General features: G+C 37.9%; 2 protein-coding genes across 2 annotated transcripts in view; one reads left to right on the plus strand and one right to left on the minus strand.

Annotated features, from left to right (window-relative positions):
• Nucleotides 1–6,484, minus strand: part of lrrc8ab (leucine rich repeat containing 8 VRAC subunit Ab) — a 19,028-nt gene extending 12,544 nt beyond the window's left edge. Inside the window, exons 1-2 of the mRNA XM_088336462.1 lie at nt 6,348–6,484; nt 1,388–1,511 (exon numbers count right to left, since the gene is read on the minus strand). The gene's annotated coding sequence lies outside the window, so the exon portion shown is untranslated. The remainder of the gene's footprint in view (nt 1–1,387; nt 1,512–6,347) is intronic.
• Nucleotides 6,044–20,447, plus strand: hscb (HscB mitochondrial iron-sulfur cluster cochaperone). Its single transcript, XM_088336463.1, has 6 exons — nt 6,044–6,968; nt 9,679–9,775; nt 17,755–17,844; nt 17,942–18,086; nt 19,988–20,035; nt 20,193–20,447. The coding sequence occupies exons 1-6, from the start codon at nt 6,610–6,612 to the stop codon at nt 20,285–20,287; spliced, it is 834 nt and encodes a 277-aa protein (XP_088192589.1). The 5' UTR covers nt 6,044–6,609; the 3' UTR covers nt 20,288–20,447.
• The last annotated feature ends 1,290 nt before the right edge of the window (nt 20,448–21,737 follow it).

Genomic DNA, 21,737 nt, shown 5'->3' on the forward strand with positions numbered 1-21,737 from the left:
ATTGTGAAAAAAAAACTGTTAAAATAGAATATGCATTACATACGAATAAATACAGTACTCCTACCAACGCGAACTACACTGATTTTTATTCAAACGCACCACTTCAAACATCCCAATCACTCTGGGAAATCTCCCAATACCCCAATCCCCACCTCAAAACATTTTGTCCTCACATAGGTCACTCTTTTTGTATTATTTCAAAACAGTGAATGTCTTTTAAATGACATTTTCATGCCTGAGATGTTTGCTGTGTCATTGCCTTTCATAACTAATGTACTCTATATATGATTCAGTAGTCCACAAGGGCATACATTCATTATAAATCCAGCTTCTTGATTTTGCTCTATAAATGCACCATATCAATGCATTGGAATTTAAATTGTACAACGTTTTCTTCCGGCAGAGCATGCCCCTGGACCGACCTAGGCTGTACACTCACCAGGGTCTAACCAAATTCCATTGGAAACACTGATTCTTGATCTATTCTTCCAATAATCTTTGTAAAATGACCCAATAGTCTATATGTGTTAATTACTAACTGACCTTACACACGGCAGAGGTTTTTGTGGTTGACTGAGCCTGTTTTAACCTTACCTCTAATAACTACAGACAACATAGTAATAACTTGATAGGTCATTTTAGAAATGTAGAATAGAAATTTAGAATCGTAGCCATTTGCACTAATTAGCAACAAAAAAAGTAGTACTCATCTTCTAAAAGGTTAGTGACCCTTGATTTAAATAAATCGACAATAACGAGCATTAAAAGCCAGAAAAAGCATCTTACTTACACATCTGTAAAGATAAAAAAAGCCACCCGCGTGTAGTGAACAATATTCCATTAGCTCTTTTCCCAATATTGTTCATCAGCATTCCCAATCAGCCCCTGGCTTGTCGTGTGTGCGGCACACCCAGCTTGTAAACTGGATAAGGGATTCCTCTAAAGATGATGTTCCGTTTTGGCACAATTAACCCAAACAACACGGCGGCTAGAGGAGCCACCTCTCTCGCTAGCCCTCTATTCTTAGACCGTTTCCGTTAATAATACCCAGAGTATTGTCTGTAGGGGCCTTGAGAAGCACCTCCCTCGACCTTCAGTCGGAGAGATCCTGTTTACCTTATAGAAAGTGCTGTCTCTGACCAGTTGCCTCTCCGGGATACTCTACTGTCACCTTTTCCCTCACCCACCCCCAACACACCTACGCTCAGACAATAAGAAACAGGCTCTGGCAGTCATCACAGGCGTCTTCTTTGTTGGGAAACGATAAAGTCCCCGACGCAAAGTCTGAGGCAGGGGCCAAAAAGCAAATTTATGCTGGCTCCACTTCACAGCGCCTTCTTTTCTTTGCGCATCAACCCCATGCTTGTGTTACAATTGTGTAACTTACCCGATTCACTGTGTTATCTGGGCTCTGGTGGCTGCTGCTGTTGGTGATGGATGAGACGCTTTCTGTGAGTCCATGAGCGTTCATGGACTATACCCACTCTCACTGCCATGAGCTTGTGTGAAATCTGCATTTAAATAAGAATAAAAAGAAAAAGAACGTTCATTATCTTTATTTTGCTAGATGAGATCGATACAACAGCTTCTGTATTCATCCGCATGTAACACGCGGCCATAATTTTTTATTGAAAATCTGTATAAAATTTGATCTCAGCTCAAACTAAACATCTTATTCAAATTTGTCACTTACATGATTAAAATTACGAGATCAATCGATTATCGGGCGACAGGTTATCGGCACCTGATACTTAGGAATTTGAAGGATATTGTAGATATTGTATCGTCATTTTTTTATTTATCAGACTAGCTGATGAATTAGGCTTGGATGCAGTCGAGCCTGAACCCCCACCACCCTCTCTCCGCCCTGCCTTCTTTCTCGGCAGCTACCGATCCCGCGCCTTCTGATTGAAAAAGCAATCGGGTCGGAGCATTGAAACAGGAAGAATAACGTTAGAGCAGAGTAAACAGCGGCAGCTCTGCAAACTCCTGAGCCCTGACATGCCTGTGATTCAAGACCGCTGGTAATATTGAGTCCATGGTAGAAAATCATAAGTGGGATTAAGAGGTAGAGTGAAAAGTGCAGTTAACTTGTTTTAGGGAAGCACATTCAGGTGGAGACTGATATAATAGCATAACAAAAGTCCGTCAATCAAGCATGAGTACATTTGTGATTGAGAGCATAAAAAGCACACTAAAGTGGAAGAATGAGTGATTAGCTGTTACCATAACATTATTTCCATCCGGCTCTAAAACAGGAGAGCCCCAACTTTGCAATTTGCTGGCTGAAAAAACTTTGATAAAGTTTTTGTTATAAGTTAATTTAGGTCATGTGGGGTTGTATTGACATGTTTATTGTAAAATAAAAACATTTATGAAAATAATTTTCTGACGATGTAAACTATGAACACAAAACAAACATAACATTTACAATCTATTTAATCAATGTTCGCAAAGTCAGATTTGTTCATTTATTCAAACAGAAATATGTCTTTTAGGAGAAGCTGGAGGCGGCCACCGCAGCACGTCTGGGCGTTGTGCCTTCTCGGAAACCGTTCCTAAAGCGACTGTTTATCATCAGATAAACCAAAGAGTTTCCCTTGTTATGCTTTTTTCCGTTTATTTAGATCTTTCAAGACGGCTCTCTCTTTTAGTCATTTTCTAACATTTGTTTCTTGGACCTTGAATAAAAATAGTGTGGTAGTGAGATAGAATCTATTGCATTTTTGTCAGTCAACTATATCACTGGTGGTTAAGATTTGGAGCTCTCACTGCAGCGACCTGGGTTTGATTCCCTTTGTACCAAAGAGATTGGCAACAGTGGCCAACGATATTCATCGAATGGTTAATCATTGCAGAAATAAGGTAGTATACTACTGTAAGAGCTCGTGTATCCAAACTTTTAGGTTAAAAAAAAACAAAAACGCGCAATACACATATAAATACGGTATATCTTGAATTGCCATCTATACTGATACCATTACTACAAATATTAGATTTATTTATGAGAAATTTACAATTTCTGGTCTCTGATTGTTAAATTGTGACTAGGACTAAGCCCATTGTGGTTACCAATGCCTTGAAAATATCCGGCCCGTTATAGGTTTGCGTCAGGGCATCATAAAAATAACAATATGCTATTGGCTGAACTATCTTATACAACGCTTTTCTCCACTTAATTTAAGAATTTTGTGTGATTTGTAAAGACTTCGTGATTTAGTCATACATAACTGTATTTTTGTACTGTATTCATTCACTATGGGTTCTAGGATTGCAGTGACACTAAAGGGAGAAGGAAAATTATGATAACCACGGAAACAAAGCTCGCAATTATCAAGAAATATGAATATGGCGCAGGAATCCCTACCATCGTTAAGTTGATCTATCCTTAAAAATAAGGAGACTATAAAATCAAGAGCATTTTCTATGGGCATGGCAATACTCACTAGAGGAAGTTTAAAAATCAGTTTTTTCTTTAATCAAAATTTAATTGTAAATCACTTTTCAGCCAATGAATTGCCACTATGCCCTGCGACTGGCTGGCACCCAGTTGGGATGGGCTCCAGCACCCCTGCGACCCTACTGAGGATGAGCGGTGCAGATATTGGATGGATGGAATTGCCACTATGTGCTGTATATATAAAAAAAAAAAAAAAAAAATCATCATCATCATCCACCCGCAACTCCACATGACCAGCTCAAGTAACATCACACAAAAGGTAAATATAGTTTTATTTTTCCTTTACATGTGTATTTATGTTAGGTTAATTGGACATTCCAAATTGTCCAGATGTGTAAATGAGCAGGTGAGATGTCTGTCTCTGTGTGCCCTGCAACAGGCTGGCAACCAGTTCAGGGTGTCCCCTGCCCATTGCCCAAAGACCCCTGGAATGGGCTCCAGCAGCCCCGTGACCCTGCTGATGATAAACTGTGCAGATAATTGATGGCAGGAGGATAATGTATTTATGACGTAGTTTAGCCACATGCACGTACATTACACATAAGTATCGCAAGTACATACCCATTTTCATTTTATTATTAGAGGTCAACTGATTACAGGGCAGGCTGTTTATCGGCACGGATATTGTTTCCGCATTTTTATTAATTCAACTGGACGATTATTAAGGCTCAGATACGGCAGACCCTTTCTCTCCTGCATTCTGTCTCACATGGTGCCCAGCCCGTCTTTTCTCATTGGATAAGCATCCGGGGGCGGAGCTACTGAGGCAGGCAAAATGACGTTATAGTGGAGTGAACAGCGGCTACTCTGCTAACTTCTGGGTCCTGACATGCCTGTGAGTCAAGACTGCTGATAAAAGAGATTTTAAAAAGTCAGTGGGTGATTAAGAGATAATGTAAAAAGTGTAGTAAACTATTTTTAGAAAGCACGTTTAGGTGGAAACTGATATATTAGCTCTTATTACAACATTAGTTCGCCAATCAAATGTGTGTGTTTGTGATCAAGAGAGAGCAGAAAAAGCATGCTAAAGTGGAAAACGAGTGATTAGCTGTTGCCATAAAAGCAGTTTGTTAATTTGCCTCCAAGTCATGTTGGTTCCATTGATATTTTTAAGTTTTTATGTACCTTTATACGAGTTACTGCTAAACCTAATTTTATTTCCTGCCTTCGTTGTTTTTGGTTTAAGTGAAAGATAAGTTATGTCAGGGGTGGCACAGTAGGTAAGTGGTTAGCGCGTCTGCAGCACAAATTTGAGGTCATGGGTTAAAATCCAGCTACCAACCTTCCTGTGCAGAGCTTGCATGTTCTCTCTGTGCTTTTGTGGGTTTCCTCCTTGCACTACATTTCCTCCCACATTAAAAATACATGCACGTCAGGGTAATAAGTCGAATCCTAATTCTTCTTAGGTGTAAAAGAGCGAGTTAGTTGTCTGTCTCTGTGTGCAACTGGCTGGCAATCAGTTCAGGGTGTCCCCTGCCCACTGCCCGAGGACAGCTAGGGATGGGCTCCAGCTCCCTTGCGACCCAACTGAGTTGTGTTGAATTTCTAATACATTTACTGTAAAGGGTTTCAAAGAGCTATTCATTTTTTTTTCTTTGCACCATTTTGCATTATTACAAATATCTTACGCCATTTTTTTAAGCTTTTACAGCAAATGAATGAAGCCCCCAAATATCAGTTATTGCTATCCTTTGAATTCTAACAAGCGTTATCGGCCCTTGAAGAACCCATATTCGTTGATCCTTAACATTTATGTGTGTGTTGGAACCAGGGTTTCAGAATCCATTAGTTACCAAATGTAACTATCCCCCGCTATAAGGTAATCTCGCTTTGAGACCCCCACCTCAGAACGGATAAATCTCGTATCCCGGTGATCTACTGTAATAATGAAAGTAAAGACAGAGTAAATAATGTAGCGTGAATGTGTTTTGAGACCAGGGTTGGGTAGGGTTACTTTAACTGGATTACTTTCAATTACTTTTGGATTACTCCAATACCAAATATGCTAATAAAAGACAAAATAAACTAAATATGAGTAAAATTATGACTCACAACACATGATAAGCTTTCTCTCCTGGCTTTGATCTCTTTGATCTCCGGCAAAACTAACATAAAATGCCACAGAAACAAAATGAGAATAAATCCAAACAGCTTGCCAACATCATTTTTGCCGTTCCATGTATTCCGTTACTCCCCAAGCCTGCACAAAATTTAGTAATTGTATTCACATTTAGTTTATTTTGTCTTTTATTAGCATATTTGGTATTGGAGTAATCCAAAAGTAATCAAGTTAAAGTAACCCTACCCAACCCTGTCCTTAACATTTATGTCTGTGTTGGAACCAGGGTTTCAGAATACATTAGTTACCAAATGTAACTATCCCCCGCTATAAGGTAATTTCGCTTTGAGACCCCCACCTCAGAACGGATAAATCTCGTATCCCGGTGATCTACTGAAATATTGAAAGTAAAGACAGAGTAAATAATGTAGCGTGAATGTGTTTTAAGACCTTGACGAAGCCGTGATAAAAATGTAGTGATTGACGTCATTAGACGACCGTGCAATTATATTTAAGTACTGAAGTTGGATCTAGGACACATGTGAGGATGTTTAGTAAAAAAAAAAAAAAAAAAAAAGATTTAAACTGGATGAAGATAATAACAATTCACATGTTTGGGTTTATTTGGGGTTTCCTTTTCAGGTACACGACGCGTGTAAGTAATACGTTGTCAGCGCATTTGCCTGGGGTGCTATTAGCTAGCAAGTTCACAGGCTAACATGTTTACCACCCGGCTCTTTGTCATCCATGCTCGGACTCAGGAAAAAAACAACACGTAGTCGTCCCCGGAATGACAGCAAGATATACCAGTTCAAAACGTCAACTTACTGTTTTTGGAGTCGTTTTTCGAAGTCCAGAGCCACTGGAAAGCAGATATTTGCCTTTTGGTGGTGGGTCAGGGCAGCTAAAGCTAATAGCCGCTGTTTTCGAGCAAAATCCAGGCGCTCCTGTCATTATCAGTCACGGCCCACCTATAGGTGGCAGTATTCTACTTTTTTATAACGTAGAAGAAGACTACTTCCTGAAGATGCTTTTATCATTGTTTTTAGTTGATTAAAACCTCCAAAAGGAGTTTTTCTAAAGCTCCAAAATGGTGTCTCAGAATAGTTTTCGATTTTTTGTCTCACTCCGGACTTTACCGCTATCGAGCCTGCTCCTGACAGGTCGACCGGTCGCTCTTAGAACTGTTAAATGCCCTGGCAACTGTTTTGTTTGGGGGTTAGCAAAGGACACCTCGAGCTGTGAGACCACCATCAGAGCTTTCGGGATGGAAAGCAAGTTGAGCCACAGTTGCATCACATCAACCCTGAATTACAGCACGTACAATGTCCAAAAGAACTGCTGGAAATGTAAAGAACCTTTTAAACAAACCCCAACGTTCTTCTGCTCTTCTTGTAAACTAGTTCAGCCCCCCGACGATGAAATATCTTTCTTCAACATCATGGACTGGTGAGCTTCTTCAACTTCCTGCAGGATTTGGTTTAAGATCAGGCGATGGTGTAATTGTAATTCTGTGCAGTCCTTTGAGACATTTTTGTGATCAAGGGGCTATACATATAAATGTAACTTAACTTGACTTTATATTACGTTATAAAACAGCACTTGCTCCTTACAAATTAAATGACTCAACCACTAAGACAAAATAGTATACATGTATAAACAATATTCCCTTGATCAGGGGTGTCCAAACTTTTCAGAAAGTGGGCCAGATTTGATAAGATAAAACTGTGCTAGGGCCGACTATTCAGCCTGGCATTCTTCGAACGCTCTTTAATAAATTCACACTCTGTCAAAGGTTTACAGTGCTAAGCGATCTGTGTTTTTACCTTATAGCTCACCTTTGTAGCATTTTCATTTGACTCGCAGGGTCTTGTGAAAAAGCGCTGCATTGCTGTTAAAACAGCTTCCAGTTGCTTCACCTTTTCACAGCGTTTGTTTCCAGTTAGCTTTTTGTATTCAGAGTTTCACCTGGCAGTGTTTCTTGATAATATATTCCTTGGAATCAGCCACAGACTTTTGGCAAATTAAGCAGACACAGTTGTTTGGGTTTTGGGTGAAAACAATACTAATTGTCCTGGCCCATATGGTTGCCATGTCTCAAATGAGGTGCTTGTAAAATTATTACAGCCATGGGCAAGGTGGTCAAAGGCTACTGCCATCATCTGGAAAAAATGTGATTTCTGTTTTTGGTTTTCTGTACAAATGTATTGTGGAAACCAGGGGCATTAGGTAGGTTTTACACTTAGAAAAACACACAACCAAGAATCAGTTTTAAAGGATTTAACAGTCATTTAATAATCGTCAAAACTTTCACGGTAGCTGGGGGGTGAGGTCCAAAACTAAATTCGGTTCTTCTCCAAACAGAGGTGGGCTTGCTGTGGTCGTTGGAGCCTTTGTTCAGTAGTTGCGCCTTGGTCCTTTAATCTCTCCCTCTTGGGGTGAGAACACCTTAGACAGAGAGGGTGGACGGTTAGTGACAGAATTTGGGAAATTTTCAAAGGCTCTTAAAAGCCAAGGTTTTGATTTGTCTTCAGACCAGACAAAAGGAAGTCCTTCTTTCATGAAGAATGATTCAGCCACTGACCGCTTACCCAAGAGACGTGGAGCGTTTGGCACCTTTGCTTCATCAACCCGGTCCTCTTCCTTTCTCTCTAGGAAGCGGTGCTTAAATTCCATGGACAATCAGCGGATTGGCCTCGGGTGTGACACCCAGGATCCAATTGATTAAGAGGCATGCACTGGGAGGTAGTGGTGGTTTACGACCTCGCCCAATCGAAATAGTCGTGTCAGACAGCCATGTGCAGCCTGCCCTTTTCGGATGGGTCGTGGGTTGCCACAGTTTTTTATAGTACATTACTGGCGGGCCACGTACTTTAATTTTATGACAGAGGCCCCGGGACAGGAAAAAAATTGATCACGGCCCGTAACCGGCCCCCGGGCCGGACTTTGGACAAGGCTACCCTAGATTATTGTAGTTAATCAATTTAATAACCACACTTATTAAATACCACCAATTACACACTAACATTTGACTATAAGGCGCACCTAGAAACCCCAAATTGTCCAGAAACTTGAAACTGTGCTTTATTATCCAGTGTACCTTATACCAGGAAATACGATGGATAAAATTGCATTGTTACAATTAATTGATACTGCATCTGGTAACTTCTCCCTGTGAGAAACATGTAGATTGGTGTCAAGTGCTCTCTTTTGGTTAACATGCCAATTTATTTTTGTAAAACGAAACAAAAGAGAAGCCCATAACTTTGACGGTAGCCAAGATGCCAACGTTCAAAATCCTTTTTTGTTGTTGCTTTGACCAATAACTGCCCATAATTATGAAACATGTTGTTATTACTTTTGAATTGTTATCGTAATTATTACTCATACAATAACTGTTCTGCCTTTAAGAAACATATGGAGTGGACTTTGATTTCCCTCTTGCGGTTTTTAACATTAATCGTCCATCCATCCATTATCTGCAACGCTTATCCTCAGTAGGGTCACGGGCAGGTTAATTGTGTGTTGCTAAAATTAATTGAAATTGTCAAACCCTATGACATAATGTTAATGTATGTTCTACGAAATATTTATTTAAATGCAATTATTTTTTAATGCAACTCTGACGTTTACTGTAGCTTTGATTCCATGCGCCTTACAGTGTAGTGTGCCTTATGTATGAAAAATATATCACAATAGACTATTTTTGGAGGTGCACCTTATAATTCGGGGAGCCTTATGTTGCTGAAAATATGGTATCTTATTTACTTGTGCACATTACTGCACATCCAGTTTCCCTCATTCAGTGTATATTTATGCTGCAAAGCACTGTGGGACTTGTAGTACAGGAACAAATCATACACTAAAATTCCAGCCTCCGCACTAAAAAAGTTTTGTGTGCATTGGTTGATTCTCCAGGACATTTCTGTTTTATTTTCTGCCTAACTGTAAAAATGCAACAGTTCATATATAGTTAATGCAACAGTTTTAGCTTGCTGTGTGTAATGTAAGTCCATACCTCTGGCAACTTGTAAACAGATGGGATGCCAAAATTCTGCGACGTATGCGAAAGTTGAACCGTAATATGATGAAGGAATACTGAATTTATATAACATTGGAATATGACATGACAGCCTGCATTACCTTTTTTGCCCCACAGCGAAGACACATTTGCTTTGGATACACAAAAATTACAGAGAAGATACTTGCAGCTCCAACGGTCACTACATCCAGACAACTTCAGCCAGAAATCTGCGGTAGGTAAGGCAGCGGTCTGTAAGTACCTACCAGCTTAGTCTGTGAGTGAGTGATCAATGAATGTAGTTCATTTATTCAATGCCACATTCTCATAATCAATTAAAACTTGGTTATCTGATGTCAACATATTTTACATTACTCAATGAAAACACTCTTTTTGTTCGTTGATTGGTTATTTACTCACAAAATTGAAATTGAATATTTTTTGTGATTTTCAACAGAAGCAATTGATTTATGTAGAGCTGCTATAAGCTTTCCCCCCATGGTAAGTGAACAATCATGGTAGTCTATCAAACAACTAAATGCAGATAATTAATTGATTCCTGCATACCTGCCAACTTGTTTTGATTTTGTCGTATTTTATATTGTAAGTATATAAGTATTCCAGTACAATCATATTCAAAACTGAATATTATTTTCTTTTAAGAGATAACTTGTTCATGTTGCTGCTGTCAAAACATGTGCATTGTCTCTTGACGTGTTCAAGCTTGGCCAAATTTAAGTGCCACAGAATGCCTATTTAAGACCCTCCGCCTTAAGTATTTGTTTCGTGTTTTTTCTCTGCAAGCATGCTAGTTCTTTATTTGATACTATTTTCTTAAAACATCTGAATTTCTGCCTCGGATTGGTGAAAATTTAGTGAAGGCTTTTAGGCATTCTGTGTAAAAGGTCCTTGCAGATAAAAAAAAGAAAATACTATTTTTGATGTAAAAATGCAATCTTTTTTTTTTTGCCTGATGACTGCACATTTTAGTTACACATGGTTGACAGGTATGATAATAATCTGTTTAATTATGATTTCAGTGCATTACATTTTCTGCATGTGATTTATCAGTACAGTGAAGCCTGAAAGTTTCTCCTTAACTTTCTCTTCATCATTTGAAAAGTATTTCATTTGGACAAGCAGTAAAGGGGGACCAGGATCCCCTATGAAACCTGAAAGTCTGCGAAGAAGCGACGCCCCATCATAAAAGCACGCGAGGATCTAACTTGCCTCAGGATGTCATTCATACCGAATGAGAGTATATGAATAACAAAATAACAACTCTAGATCTACAAATATAAAAACAGAACACAGAATTACAGTAGAATGAATTGTCTTTATTGTCATTGTACAAATGTAGGGCTGCAACTAACGATTGTTTTGATAATCGACTAATCTGACTTTATTTTTCAATGAACCGATTAATATGATAAAAAAGCACATACATTTTCTCTTTATTCAAACATTGAAATTTTGGACGGATAAGAAAAAAGTTCACAAATACTTTACAATAATAAACAATAAAAAAATCGTTTTTTTTTTTTGTCAAAATGCATACAAATATATGCTACACACCTGCAAATATGTACTTGTTCATTTATAAAGAGCAAATTCATAAGGAACATGAGCTTGAAATCATTGCAAATCAGAAAACACACTGACACTTATCAACATTAACACTCAGTGTTTGTCAAATAACTTGACAATAAACAAAAATACATACAAACTAATGGTATACACCTGCAAATGTATAAGACAGTCTTTTAAAATTGCAAAAAATAGGTAGTTTTGTTGTGTAAAAAGACATTAACCTTTGAACAAGAAATAAATGCAAATGTGAAAACCCAGTAATTTGATTTTCAACATTAACAAGCAAAAAGTAACCACTATCACCCTTGCTCACTAACTCGCTCACTCTTCCTTCTTTGAGAACTTTGCATTAAGATGCAAAAATGTGAGCATGTCAATGAGGATCATGTTGAGGATGCTCTCAGTGATCTCAGATGCTTGCTGTGGCATGCTTTATGTCATTTCATCATGAAGATTTCATTGTTTGCTGTTTTCTAATGAGTTAAAGACATATACTATGCTTATTATTATGACACAATTTACAAGGACACAATAATCACTTAAACTTTGCCAGAAGAGTAAAATTTGACGCTTAATCTTTAACTTATTAACACTATTGTGTGCAAGTTGACCTTTTTTTATAAAGCTTAATTAAACACTGCTTATAAGTGTAATAAGGGTAGGCACTTAAAGGCCTCGGGTTCAGCCCATTATTTGGGCATATGATCATGCTAATATTGTATTGTTTAGCAGATTTTTTTCGTGGGTTTGGTGCAAATAATTTAGTTGTTCCCTTTTGTTAATTAAGGGTTGATACTGTTTTTTTTCATGGTGTGCTCAAATGAACATCTATTTTTTTTTTAACTAAAACCTATCTTGCTAGCACACACGCAGTCATTATCTAACAAGCAAACACTTGCATTAAGCGAACGACCAGAGACTAAAGTTACGTTTCCTCACTTAATCACTCAAACTTTGCCAGAAGGTCAAATTGTGTGAAAGTGGAGGTTTTTTTTTGGAAGCAAAATTTAACACTGCTTAAGATGATTTAACTGAAATTAAAAGCATCTCTCTCTCTCTCTCTCTCTCTCTCACACACACACGTGTGTGCAGTTTTTAATCAGCTAAAAAGCAAACGCTAACATCTGCTGGCTACCATAGACGGAGGTTATGTTTCCACACTTAAAAATGCAAATAACAAACGGATAAAAACAAATTATATAATAATAATAATAATTTCCTTGTATTGTCATTCTGTGTAACAATGTACACAGAACGAAATGTCGATTGCACCTGACCCGTTGTAGCGAGCCGATGCAGCCGCAGCCAACAGAGGGCGCCGCCGACCACTTTTTAAGTCTTAGGAATGACTATGGTGTCTTACCCTGCTAACGAGCTTCCTTCATTCTTGTCGGGGACTCCCATGTTTCGTTTTTTATCGCTGCTTCACCATTGTGGTGCTCCTGTGCCATACCACATCTGCAAAGTTTGCAAGTGACGCACTTTTTCGTTTTGTGAAGTGTTTTGCAGACTTTTTCTGTGTTTGTCATGTTTTATGAGTTGATTTTACTGTAGCCTTTGAAAATAGTGCTTTAGTTCGCACTTCACCTCACTTTTGTTATGTTCACTGACTCAAGCTCTGTGTAATGTCACTGGCTTCGCGACGTGCTGTGTGACGCATAAATCGCATGACACATTGAATCGATTAACTAATTCGTTGCCAACACTTTTATTCATCAATTTTAAACAATTTTATGGATTTGTTTTTGCAGCGCTATACCAAAGTACAACAAAAGTGGTTGTCTTCCCCTTTCATTGTAAGAAAGTGATTTAGAGAGCGACAGGCTAGCTGCTCGCTTGCATCGGGTATCCTTAGGTTGACCTAGGTTTCCGTGATGATTAAAATACAATTGTCCCAAATGTAGTGGTTTCCCACGAGTTGTAGTTCCTGGTTCTCTGTTTCATGGGTAATGGGACTGGTGTTGGTGAGATTCAGGCCCCGCAGGGGTAGCCTGTGAGAGTTGTAACAAAGCCTAGCCGCAGTAGGGCGTATCTGCAGAACCCCCTATTACCTTCTCTCCGGATGCCGCCTCAGTCACTCCCCAAACTTAAAAGTAACCTATGGAGCACCCGCCAGTGGGCACAATTTCTTTGCGCTCTTCTGACTTTCCCAAGATTCGGGTGTAATTGATGGATTTATTTATAATGTTACGAGCTGCTAAAAGCTAGCTGTCGCCACGCTTCACAGTTCGTTCTGGTGGCCGCATTGACTAGGGCGCCCGAGCCCTCTGTTTTACGGAGAGTATACACCAACCTATCACAATAGCCCACACAGGCAGTCACCCACACAACCTGCCCAGTGATGGCATTTGCTGTCTGCTCCAGAATGCAGTGCACGATACAATGATATCAATGACAATAAAGACAATTCAATTTAAAATCCGCAAAACTGTGAACTATCAATAACTGAAGTGGGAAATAGCGAGGGATTTCTTTATTGATTATTTAATTAAACAGTGTTCTCGTTTGCCCGCGTCCCTGCGTCCTAGACGCATCATTTTTGCTAGGGACGCATCGTCTCAAATCAACGTGCGTCCCGGGGACGCAACCTTTTTGCCACAAAATTGTCATTATTACCCGATTACTTTTTTTTAACAAAGATTTACTGCACTCCAAACTTTCCGTCAGGCAGATCCACCATCGTTGTTTTGGTCTCGCGGTTCGAGTTTTCGTCTGCACGCCGATCTCGGCCAACAAGATCTCGTTGTGTAGTGATAGGAAGTCTGTTTTTTTTTACAGAACTGGCTTTTTTGGCTCAACTCATTAAAAAGAGCTGGCTCTCAAACGGCTCTTTTGCTTTGATAATTGATATTACGAATTATGTTGTATAAAGAAGTTAAGAAAAAAGGGAAGTATAAAAGGATAAAATTTTAAAAAAAGACAGGTTTGTGGTTATCCCTTTAATCGGTATATTACCAACAATAATTTGATGCAGAAAATGAATTAATAATTTGATGATTAAAACTGAATGAATATATAGATTTATATTATATATTTGTCGCCGATATACAATTTCAATCTCGATAACACTAAATTTTGGGGACCCAAAGATCTCTGTTGGGACCCATAGATTTTTGAGCGTGCGAGTCCCCGGGACCCATCACTTTTCAGAGGTAAAATGAACACTGATTAAATCATATTTTAGCCTATCTTAACGTCAGCTCTGCTAGGCTCAAACACGCTTTCTACTCCAGTGGGAATAAGTGGTAAAGAAAAAGGATGGATGTAAGGTAAACAGACGATCAAATGTGCCCTTGCCAAGCATTAAAATAAATTGGCTTCATAGTGGCGGACATTATTGCGAACATGGAATGCAAGAGGAACGTGCTCTTTTATCGAGTATAGTACACACGTACACACACACTAAAGTCACCATCTGCAAAAAAAAGGTGGCTGCGACGGTTTCTTCACACAGAGCCCGCGTTTTAGCTATTTTATTCATACATGCCTGCAGCCATTTTTTTAATTAGACATCTTTCAGCCCCAGGGTTCGCATCCCATATAGAAAATTCATTAGTTATACAAGGCAGCCATCTACTGCTTTGGCTGTTATTACAAATGCAACAAACACAGGACTAGCCCAACTGTGAATTGATTGATTTTCTAAAAGAGCTGACAGACTGCATGTGCTTTTAAAGTGCACTCGAAATTGTCAACAGTATTCTTTTTGCTATTATTAATCCTGTTTTCAGACATACCTATATATCGTTATAGCTTTGTCAACTACTTAAAAAAAGAGGTAAAAAGACAAAAAAAAAATCAAAAATAATCCGAATTTGAAAGCTACCTAAAATTTGTCTCATTGTCTTTACGTGGGTTACAAGTTAGTCTTATTCTGGGAGACCTTTAGGAAAACAAGCACTGAAATGGTCATGAGCCAGTTACAGGGGCAAGCATATATCAGTAATCAGTCCTTACGTACACTTTCATATTTATTTTTCCCCGCAAAATATATAGTTCTAAAAACGTTATCCTCTTTAGTAAGTATTTCTTGTTCAAGTCAAGTAATTGCACATTTTAAAGATTTGCACAAAAAAAAACATTATTGTTGGCTAAAAAAATCAGAAATGGTATTTTAGTTTGTTTCCATATTTTACTAAAACAATAATAGAATATTTAATCCTTTAACCCCCCCCTTTTAAATCATTTTTTATGAAAATAAAGAATAAAAAAATGATAACTTAAAGAATAATTGTTCAAATTTCAAACCAATCTTTACTAATTTTAAAATATGGTTACTCTCCTATTCCTAATAAAACATATTTTAACATTTATGGGTAAAAAAGAAAATGTTTTTATATGTTGCTCGAAAAACACATTAAAATAGTACTTTTTTTAACTTTTCTATTATAACATAAACATTGAAAATATATTTTTTTTATAATAAAACTAGTGCAAAATATGTTGACTGGTTATTATTGGTTTACTACAAGAATTGGTTGAACATATTCAGCAGGTTATATTTACCAGGTTGATATTATGTTAATTAAGGGTTGATACTGTATAAGGTTTTATTTGCTTAAATGAGCAAAACTCTGCTAAAGTAACAACATATATCTTTAAAGAAAAACCCTTTTCTCAAAGTGTCTTAATTTCCTCATGCTGAGGTGATGAGTTTTCCCTTGCCTTTTTTTAGGTTTTAGATCAGGGGATGGTGTAATAATAGTCTGCTGTTTGTACATGACTTTGAGACTTCTTGTGATTTTAAGGGCTATACAAATAAACATGACTTGACTTGAAGAAGTAGCTCACTGTGGTGCCCCGTCAAAAATATGAAGTAAACCTGAGCTTTCAAAATTAATTAGTACATACAATTAGAAACAAAAAATACCTGTGTTGTTGCTCAGAAATGGTGGTTATATCGTTGAAATGGATTGTAAGTTTTTTCAAATTTATTTTTCAATTTTTTTTTTTCTTTTCTGAAATTTAGTTTTATTTAATTTCCCTTTCATACACAGCTTGTTAGGAAAAGCATATGTGAGGTTGCTAATGAAGTGTGACTACTAGACATAGCAATATTTCCTAAGCTATTCACCGGCCCGATTTCAAACTAATTCGAATCCCGAAATTAATTACAAATGTTATGCTAAAACGACTATAGTCCGCTACAAAGATGAGAATGTCTACAACAACGAAAAATAAACATAAAAAATGGGCCTTTTTACGATCATGTGTACCAGAAATATTCGAAAAACACCCATAGTTAGTCCACAAGGTCGATTTGAGAGGTTTTACTCTCTACTTAAGGGGTCACCAACGATTTTGAAGCTGAGAGCTAATTTTTAGAACTGTTTACCGTGAAGGGCTAACAATTTGATATGCATTTCTAAAATATCTTGTTATTACTATCACGGTTTGCAAGGGTCTTTGGAAATTCTTGAAAATGACTTATATTTTAATGTTGTGTTTTCAAGGATTGAAAAGCGCTTGGATTTTGAGTGAAGTGCTTGTAAATGCTTGAAATTGTTGCTTTCCTTGCTCTTTGGTTGCTTCGCTACTCAATTGCACGTCTTTTTCCTTCGTGATTAATTGGAGCTGGCATTAGTTTGGACTGTATTGTCCAATGAAGCGTCATTGCCCCAATGAGAGATTTTTCTCAAAAACAAGTATATTTGCGATTAACTCAAAATCTAAAAAATTAATTTATTGATGAATGCGCAGGCAAGATTAAAAAATTGCATATGTAAATAACAGATACATTTGTGGTTGTACAAAGTATGTGATTCACACTGGATTTCTTCTTTTCATGGTACTGCAGAATTATAGAAAAAATGGCTTTTAAAGTCCTTAAAAGGTGCTTGAAATCAGCCATGAAAAAGGTGAATGAACCCTCATATTAAAGCGAGGATTTCATGTCAATTATAGACATTTATTATGGGCCATGCAAAAAAAAAAAAAATCAAAGTAGCGTTTTTTTAGTGGTACATCGTAATGTAAACAACTCCTGCACCTGAGAATGTAAACTACATATCAGTCTTATTTTACCAAATACTTTTATGGGGAGAAATTGTTCTCAAATGTGTTTGCATACGTATTGTTCAGATCTTGATGCGGAGGGGGTAAACCAGTATGCTGTCAGGCCTCTCTGCTGATGACTGGTTGCAACTCATCCTTTGTTGTGCTGTGGGCCTAATGTTTGGTGTCAGGTTGGGAAGCACGAAGGGCAATGAATGTTTGGTGAATGTTAGTGTGTTCTTGACTCTAGCCAGCTCCCTCGGGGGATATGGCTTCTGTATATAGATAAATATATTGTTCAGATCAAATATATTTGCAATTTACTCAATATCTTCATAAATGGATCGCAAGAGTAAAAATCACATATGTTGATTTCAGATATATTTGTGCATCTGCAAAATACATGATTATCACCTAATTTCTTCATTCAATGGTACTGGAAAAATGAAAAACTGGTTTTAAAAGTCCTTAATAAGTGCTTGAATTTGACCATAAAAAGGTGTATGAACCCTGTACTATGTAGTCATGTGATAATGGTGCTATACCATCTTGTTAATATCAGAAGTAAATCTACGTCACATGCTGTGGAATACGAAGAGAAAAATCTTGCATGAAAATGTTCTTTTGCAGGAAGAACAGGAATATTCTGAACATCAATCGGCACTTGTCAACAAAGCCTACAACACTCTGCTGAAGCCTTTGAGTCGCGGCCTTTATATGGTAAGTTCAAACTCCCCCTGACTCGCGTCTGTCTGAAAGATGCAGCATGTCGCCGTGTCATGCATAACGGCGCATTTTTGTTTGCCTCGCGTCCCAGCTGGAGCTGAAAGGGATGCGCATCGAAGATGGCACAGATTCCTCTGCGGATCCTGACTTCTTGCTGGAGCTGATGGAGATCAATGAAGCCATCGAACGAGCACGGACTCCGGAGGAAGCCGAGGTGATCAACAAAGACACAAAATGTAAGTATGTTTCTCAAAGGATCGGTTTATTAAGTCAAAGACCATACATTGGGTGGATGTATAAAAAAGCTGTAGCATTGCTAACCACTCATTGTATCAATTGTGACCTACCGGTTGATCGCAGGGGTTGCACTGGTAGATCACAGGCAAGTGGATTCGATGCTTTGTATTTGTTGGGACATGATGCCATCTAGCGGTCAAATTCAATATATTAGCATGGATGTTGGCGCTGCTCATGCACGCAGTAACAAATTGGTGACCTCCTAATTTTGCGAACGAAAGGTATAATAATTTAAAATATATACGTTTATTAAAATACTATTTAGTTATGACTTTTGATTAAATGGGTATTTGATAGTTAAGGGTTCAAAAGAAATGTAATATATGCATTCGCATTTATGTATTGGAAAATGTATTATAGGGCCAACAACACTTAAAAACAAAAACGTTTTAAAATAAATGTCAATGAAAACACCATTTGATTAAAAAGTTAGTGATTTCAATAATTAAGCACAGATTAATATATTTGCATAATTTGAGTATTAAGCGTTTAATATTTTTCAATTTCAGTTGTATTTATAAATTCTCGCAATAGCATAATTGGACAAAAACATTGAGAATGGGAAAAAACACTGATTTGAATAAAAACACATATTGCATTTCATTTTATTAGACTAATTTTTTTTTAGTTATATGTATTTGATTTGAGTGTGCATTGAAAAATATTGTCACCATTCAACTAGGCAAATTAGTAAGATGATTTCATTTTTTGTGGTAACTTCCCTTAAATCAGCATTTGTTTAACTTAGTCTTGGGTTTAACTTAAGAATGTTTAAAAATTGTTGACAAAAAATAATTTAATGTCTTATTGAGGTGATTATATCCGTTTTCAAACTAGCTCACATACTGAAAACGTCTGACCACTCATGATATACACAAGTTTTCCACTAGATGCACCGTAGTGCAACTAATATTTTTATTTGGTCGCATCTCACATGAACTAGTTGCATCTCTATGTGTGGCAAACTGCAGGGGGGCTTAATAAGGTCCCGTATTGCTTTCAATTTTCCCCTTTTTTTTGCATGCATTGTAATTTTGGTGGCATTAGCGAGTAAATAGGTCACAGCCCCTACCTACAATGTCCAGCGAGAGATTAAGTCAAGTCAAGTCATGTTTATTTGTGAGGCCCTTAATCAAAAGAGTCTCAAAGGGCTGCACAGTCTACAGATTATTGCAAACCACAGACTAATATTACACCATGCCGTGATCTAAAACATACATGAGGGCACGGAAAAACTCGAAAACCTCAACATGAGGAAAATGAAGGAACCTTGAGAAGGGACCGCACATGAGGTATTCCCCCTTCCAGGATGACCAGGCTGAAATGAATGTTGAATAACAAATAATAAACAGATATTGTCAACATAAAATAAAGGTTATTCATATGCTATAGAATAGGTGTTTTAAGCTTAGATTTAAACATTTCCACTGAGGTTGCAGATCGAATCTCACGGGGAAGAGCATTCCACAGCACCGGGGCTCGAATGGAGAACGCTCTCGAACCTGCGGATCTCTTGGCTCTTGGGATCACTAGTAGACCAGCATTTTCAGAGCGAAGGCTCAGAGGATTATGAGGTTTAATCAAAAATTCAGGCTTTGACCATCTCAGACCTCGACCGCCAACCTGTAGTGTATTGCATGAGAAAGCTGAGGCACTGCTGTGCCAGGTTGCAAAAATTCCTGACAAATTGCACTTCCTTTTGAAGCTCTCGAAGGTATTTTGACTTTGTCGTACTTTGTGGATTCAGACACGTCCTGACGCAATGTTAGTTTCCCAATAAAAGCGCCGGTCCTCTTTTTACGAACGGTCTCTGAACTTGTCGCATCCTCCTCGCTCGCAGGGAAACTCAAAGGCCTGACGGCGAAGATAGACGGCGCCCTGCATGCAGGTGAGACATCAAGAAGTCCTTTTGAACAGTCTTCCACATTCCACCTACTCATTGCGTGCCACTCTTGTAATCTGCGCCGAATGCTTTACGTCGCCGAATGAGTCATCAGTTTAAATCTTTCGCCTTGTCTTGATTTTATTTTTCTGTCTGCTGGCAGGAGAGCTCCAAGCTGCCAAGGCACTGCTTGTCCAAATGAAATATTTTTCAAATATTGAAGAGAAAGTTAAGGAGAAACTTTCCGGATTCATGTAATTTCCTTTCCACTGACTGTTATTAAGGTGATGCTTAAAAAGTTTTGCACTGAGAAATCATCATGACTTGTGAGTTACTATGCTCACAACACTTACAAATATGAAAGAAACTTTATGTGGACTGCTTTTTAATTCAGCCCTAATAAATTATTTAATCGGTATTTTGATTTGATTGCTCATTATTAGGTTTGGCACGGGTGCTTGAAATCCTTGAAATGACTTGAATTTTAATGTTGTGTTTTTGGTAGGATTGAAAAGTGCTTGAATTTTGGATGCAGTGCTTGTAATTGCTTGATATTGTTGCCATGTTTCTCGAAAAGTCTGCTTAAAAACAACGCAGACACTGCTCTCTGATGGCTTCACTTTTTCATTGCATTTCATCTTGATTAATGGCAGCCAGCATTAGTTTGTATGCGTTGTCGCTTCCACGGCTCGGGGTTATGCTACATCTAAACAGGATATCATGAAATGCACACTCAAGATTAAAAATCGCAAATGTAAGTTAAAGACATATTTTTGGTTCTGCAAAGCAAAGAATTAACACAAGATTTGTCTTTTAATGGTACTGAAGAAATTTGAAAATTTGCTTTGAAAGTGCTTGATTTTGGCCTTATGTATGAACCCTGCAATTGAATTTGTAAACAATGAGTGTGTCACTGCCACGTACTGCAGTGGATGTGCAATTACACATTGTTGTAAAACAGCAATGTTTTTCAGCTCATTTTTATGCCATTTCCCCCACCATTAGACATCAACAACAAATTCTTCATTTTGTCCAAAATTCAAACTTTGCAGTATTTGTGGGTATGACTGTGCAAGTTACATCTCTAAAAGGCCAATCGGCTATTGGTCAACCTTATTAAATGCTGGTTGTTTGCCCCACAGCATCATGAAGATGCTAATATGCAATTGGCTTAACTACCCACTATGCCTTTCTCTTCATTCAGCTCAGAACCTTATGTGCTTCGTAAAGACTTTGGGTATCGGTGATATATATTTTTTTATTCACAATGGTTGTCGAGGCTTGCAGTCATGCTAAAGGAAAAAGCAAAAATAACTGCGACAACAAATCAATGATCAAGACTTAAAGTATGACAATCTGTATCCACCGGATAGCTCCTCCGTACCAGCTCAAGTCACATTACACCAACAGTAAAGATGATTTCCTTTTTAGATTCCCGTGTGCTTCGTAAATACTTGGCTAGTTGTCAATACAATACTGTATTTTTCATGTTGTATTGATTCACTACTCGTCCCAGGGGTTCCAGTGAAACTAAAGAGAAAAGCAAAATCTTGATAACCATGGAAACAAAGCTTGAGAATATCAAGAAATACGAAGAAAAAACACATCGTTACCCTCAATAAGGAAAATGGCCATATCCAATTGATGTTTGGGACTATTTCATAAATAAGCTGAAAACTAAAGCAAGGAAATCTTCTAAGGGCATGAT

This window comes from Urocampus carinirostris, chromosome 5, assembly GCF_059441175.1.
Source record: "Urocampus carinirostris isolate Australia breed hairy pipefish chromosome 5, RoL_Ucar_1.0, whole genome shotgun sequence".
NCBI lineage: Eukaryota > Metazoa > Chordata > Actinopteri > Syngnathiformes > Syngnathidae > Urocampus > Urocampus carinirostris.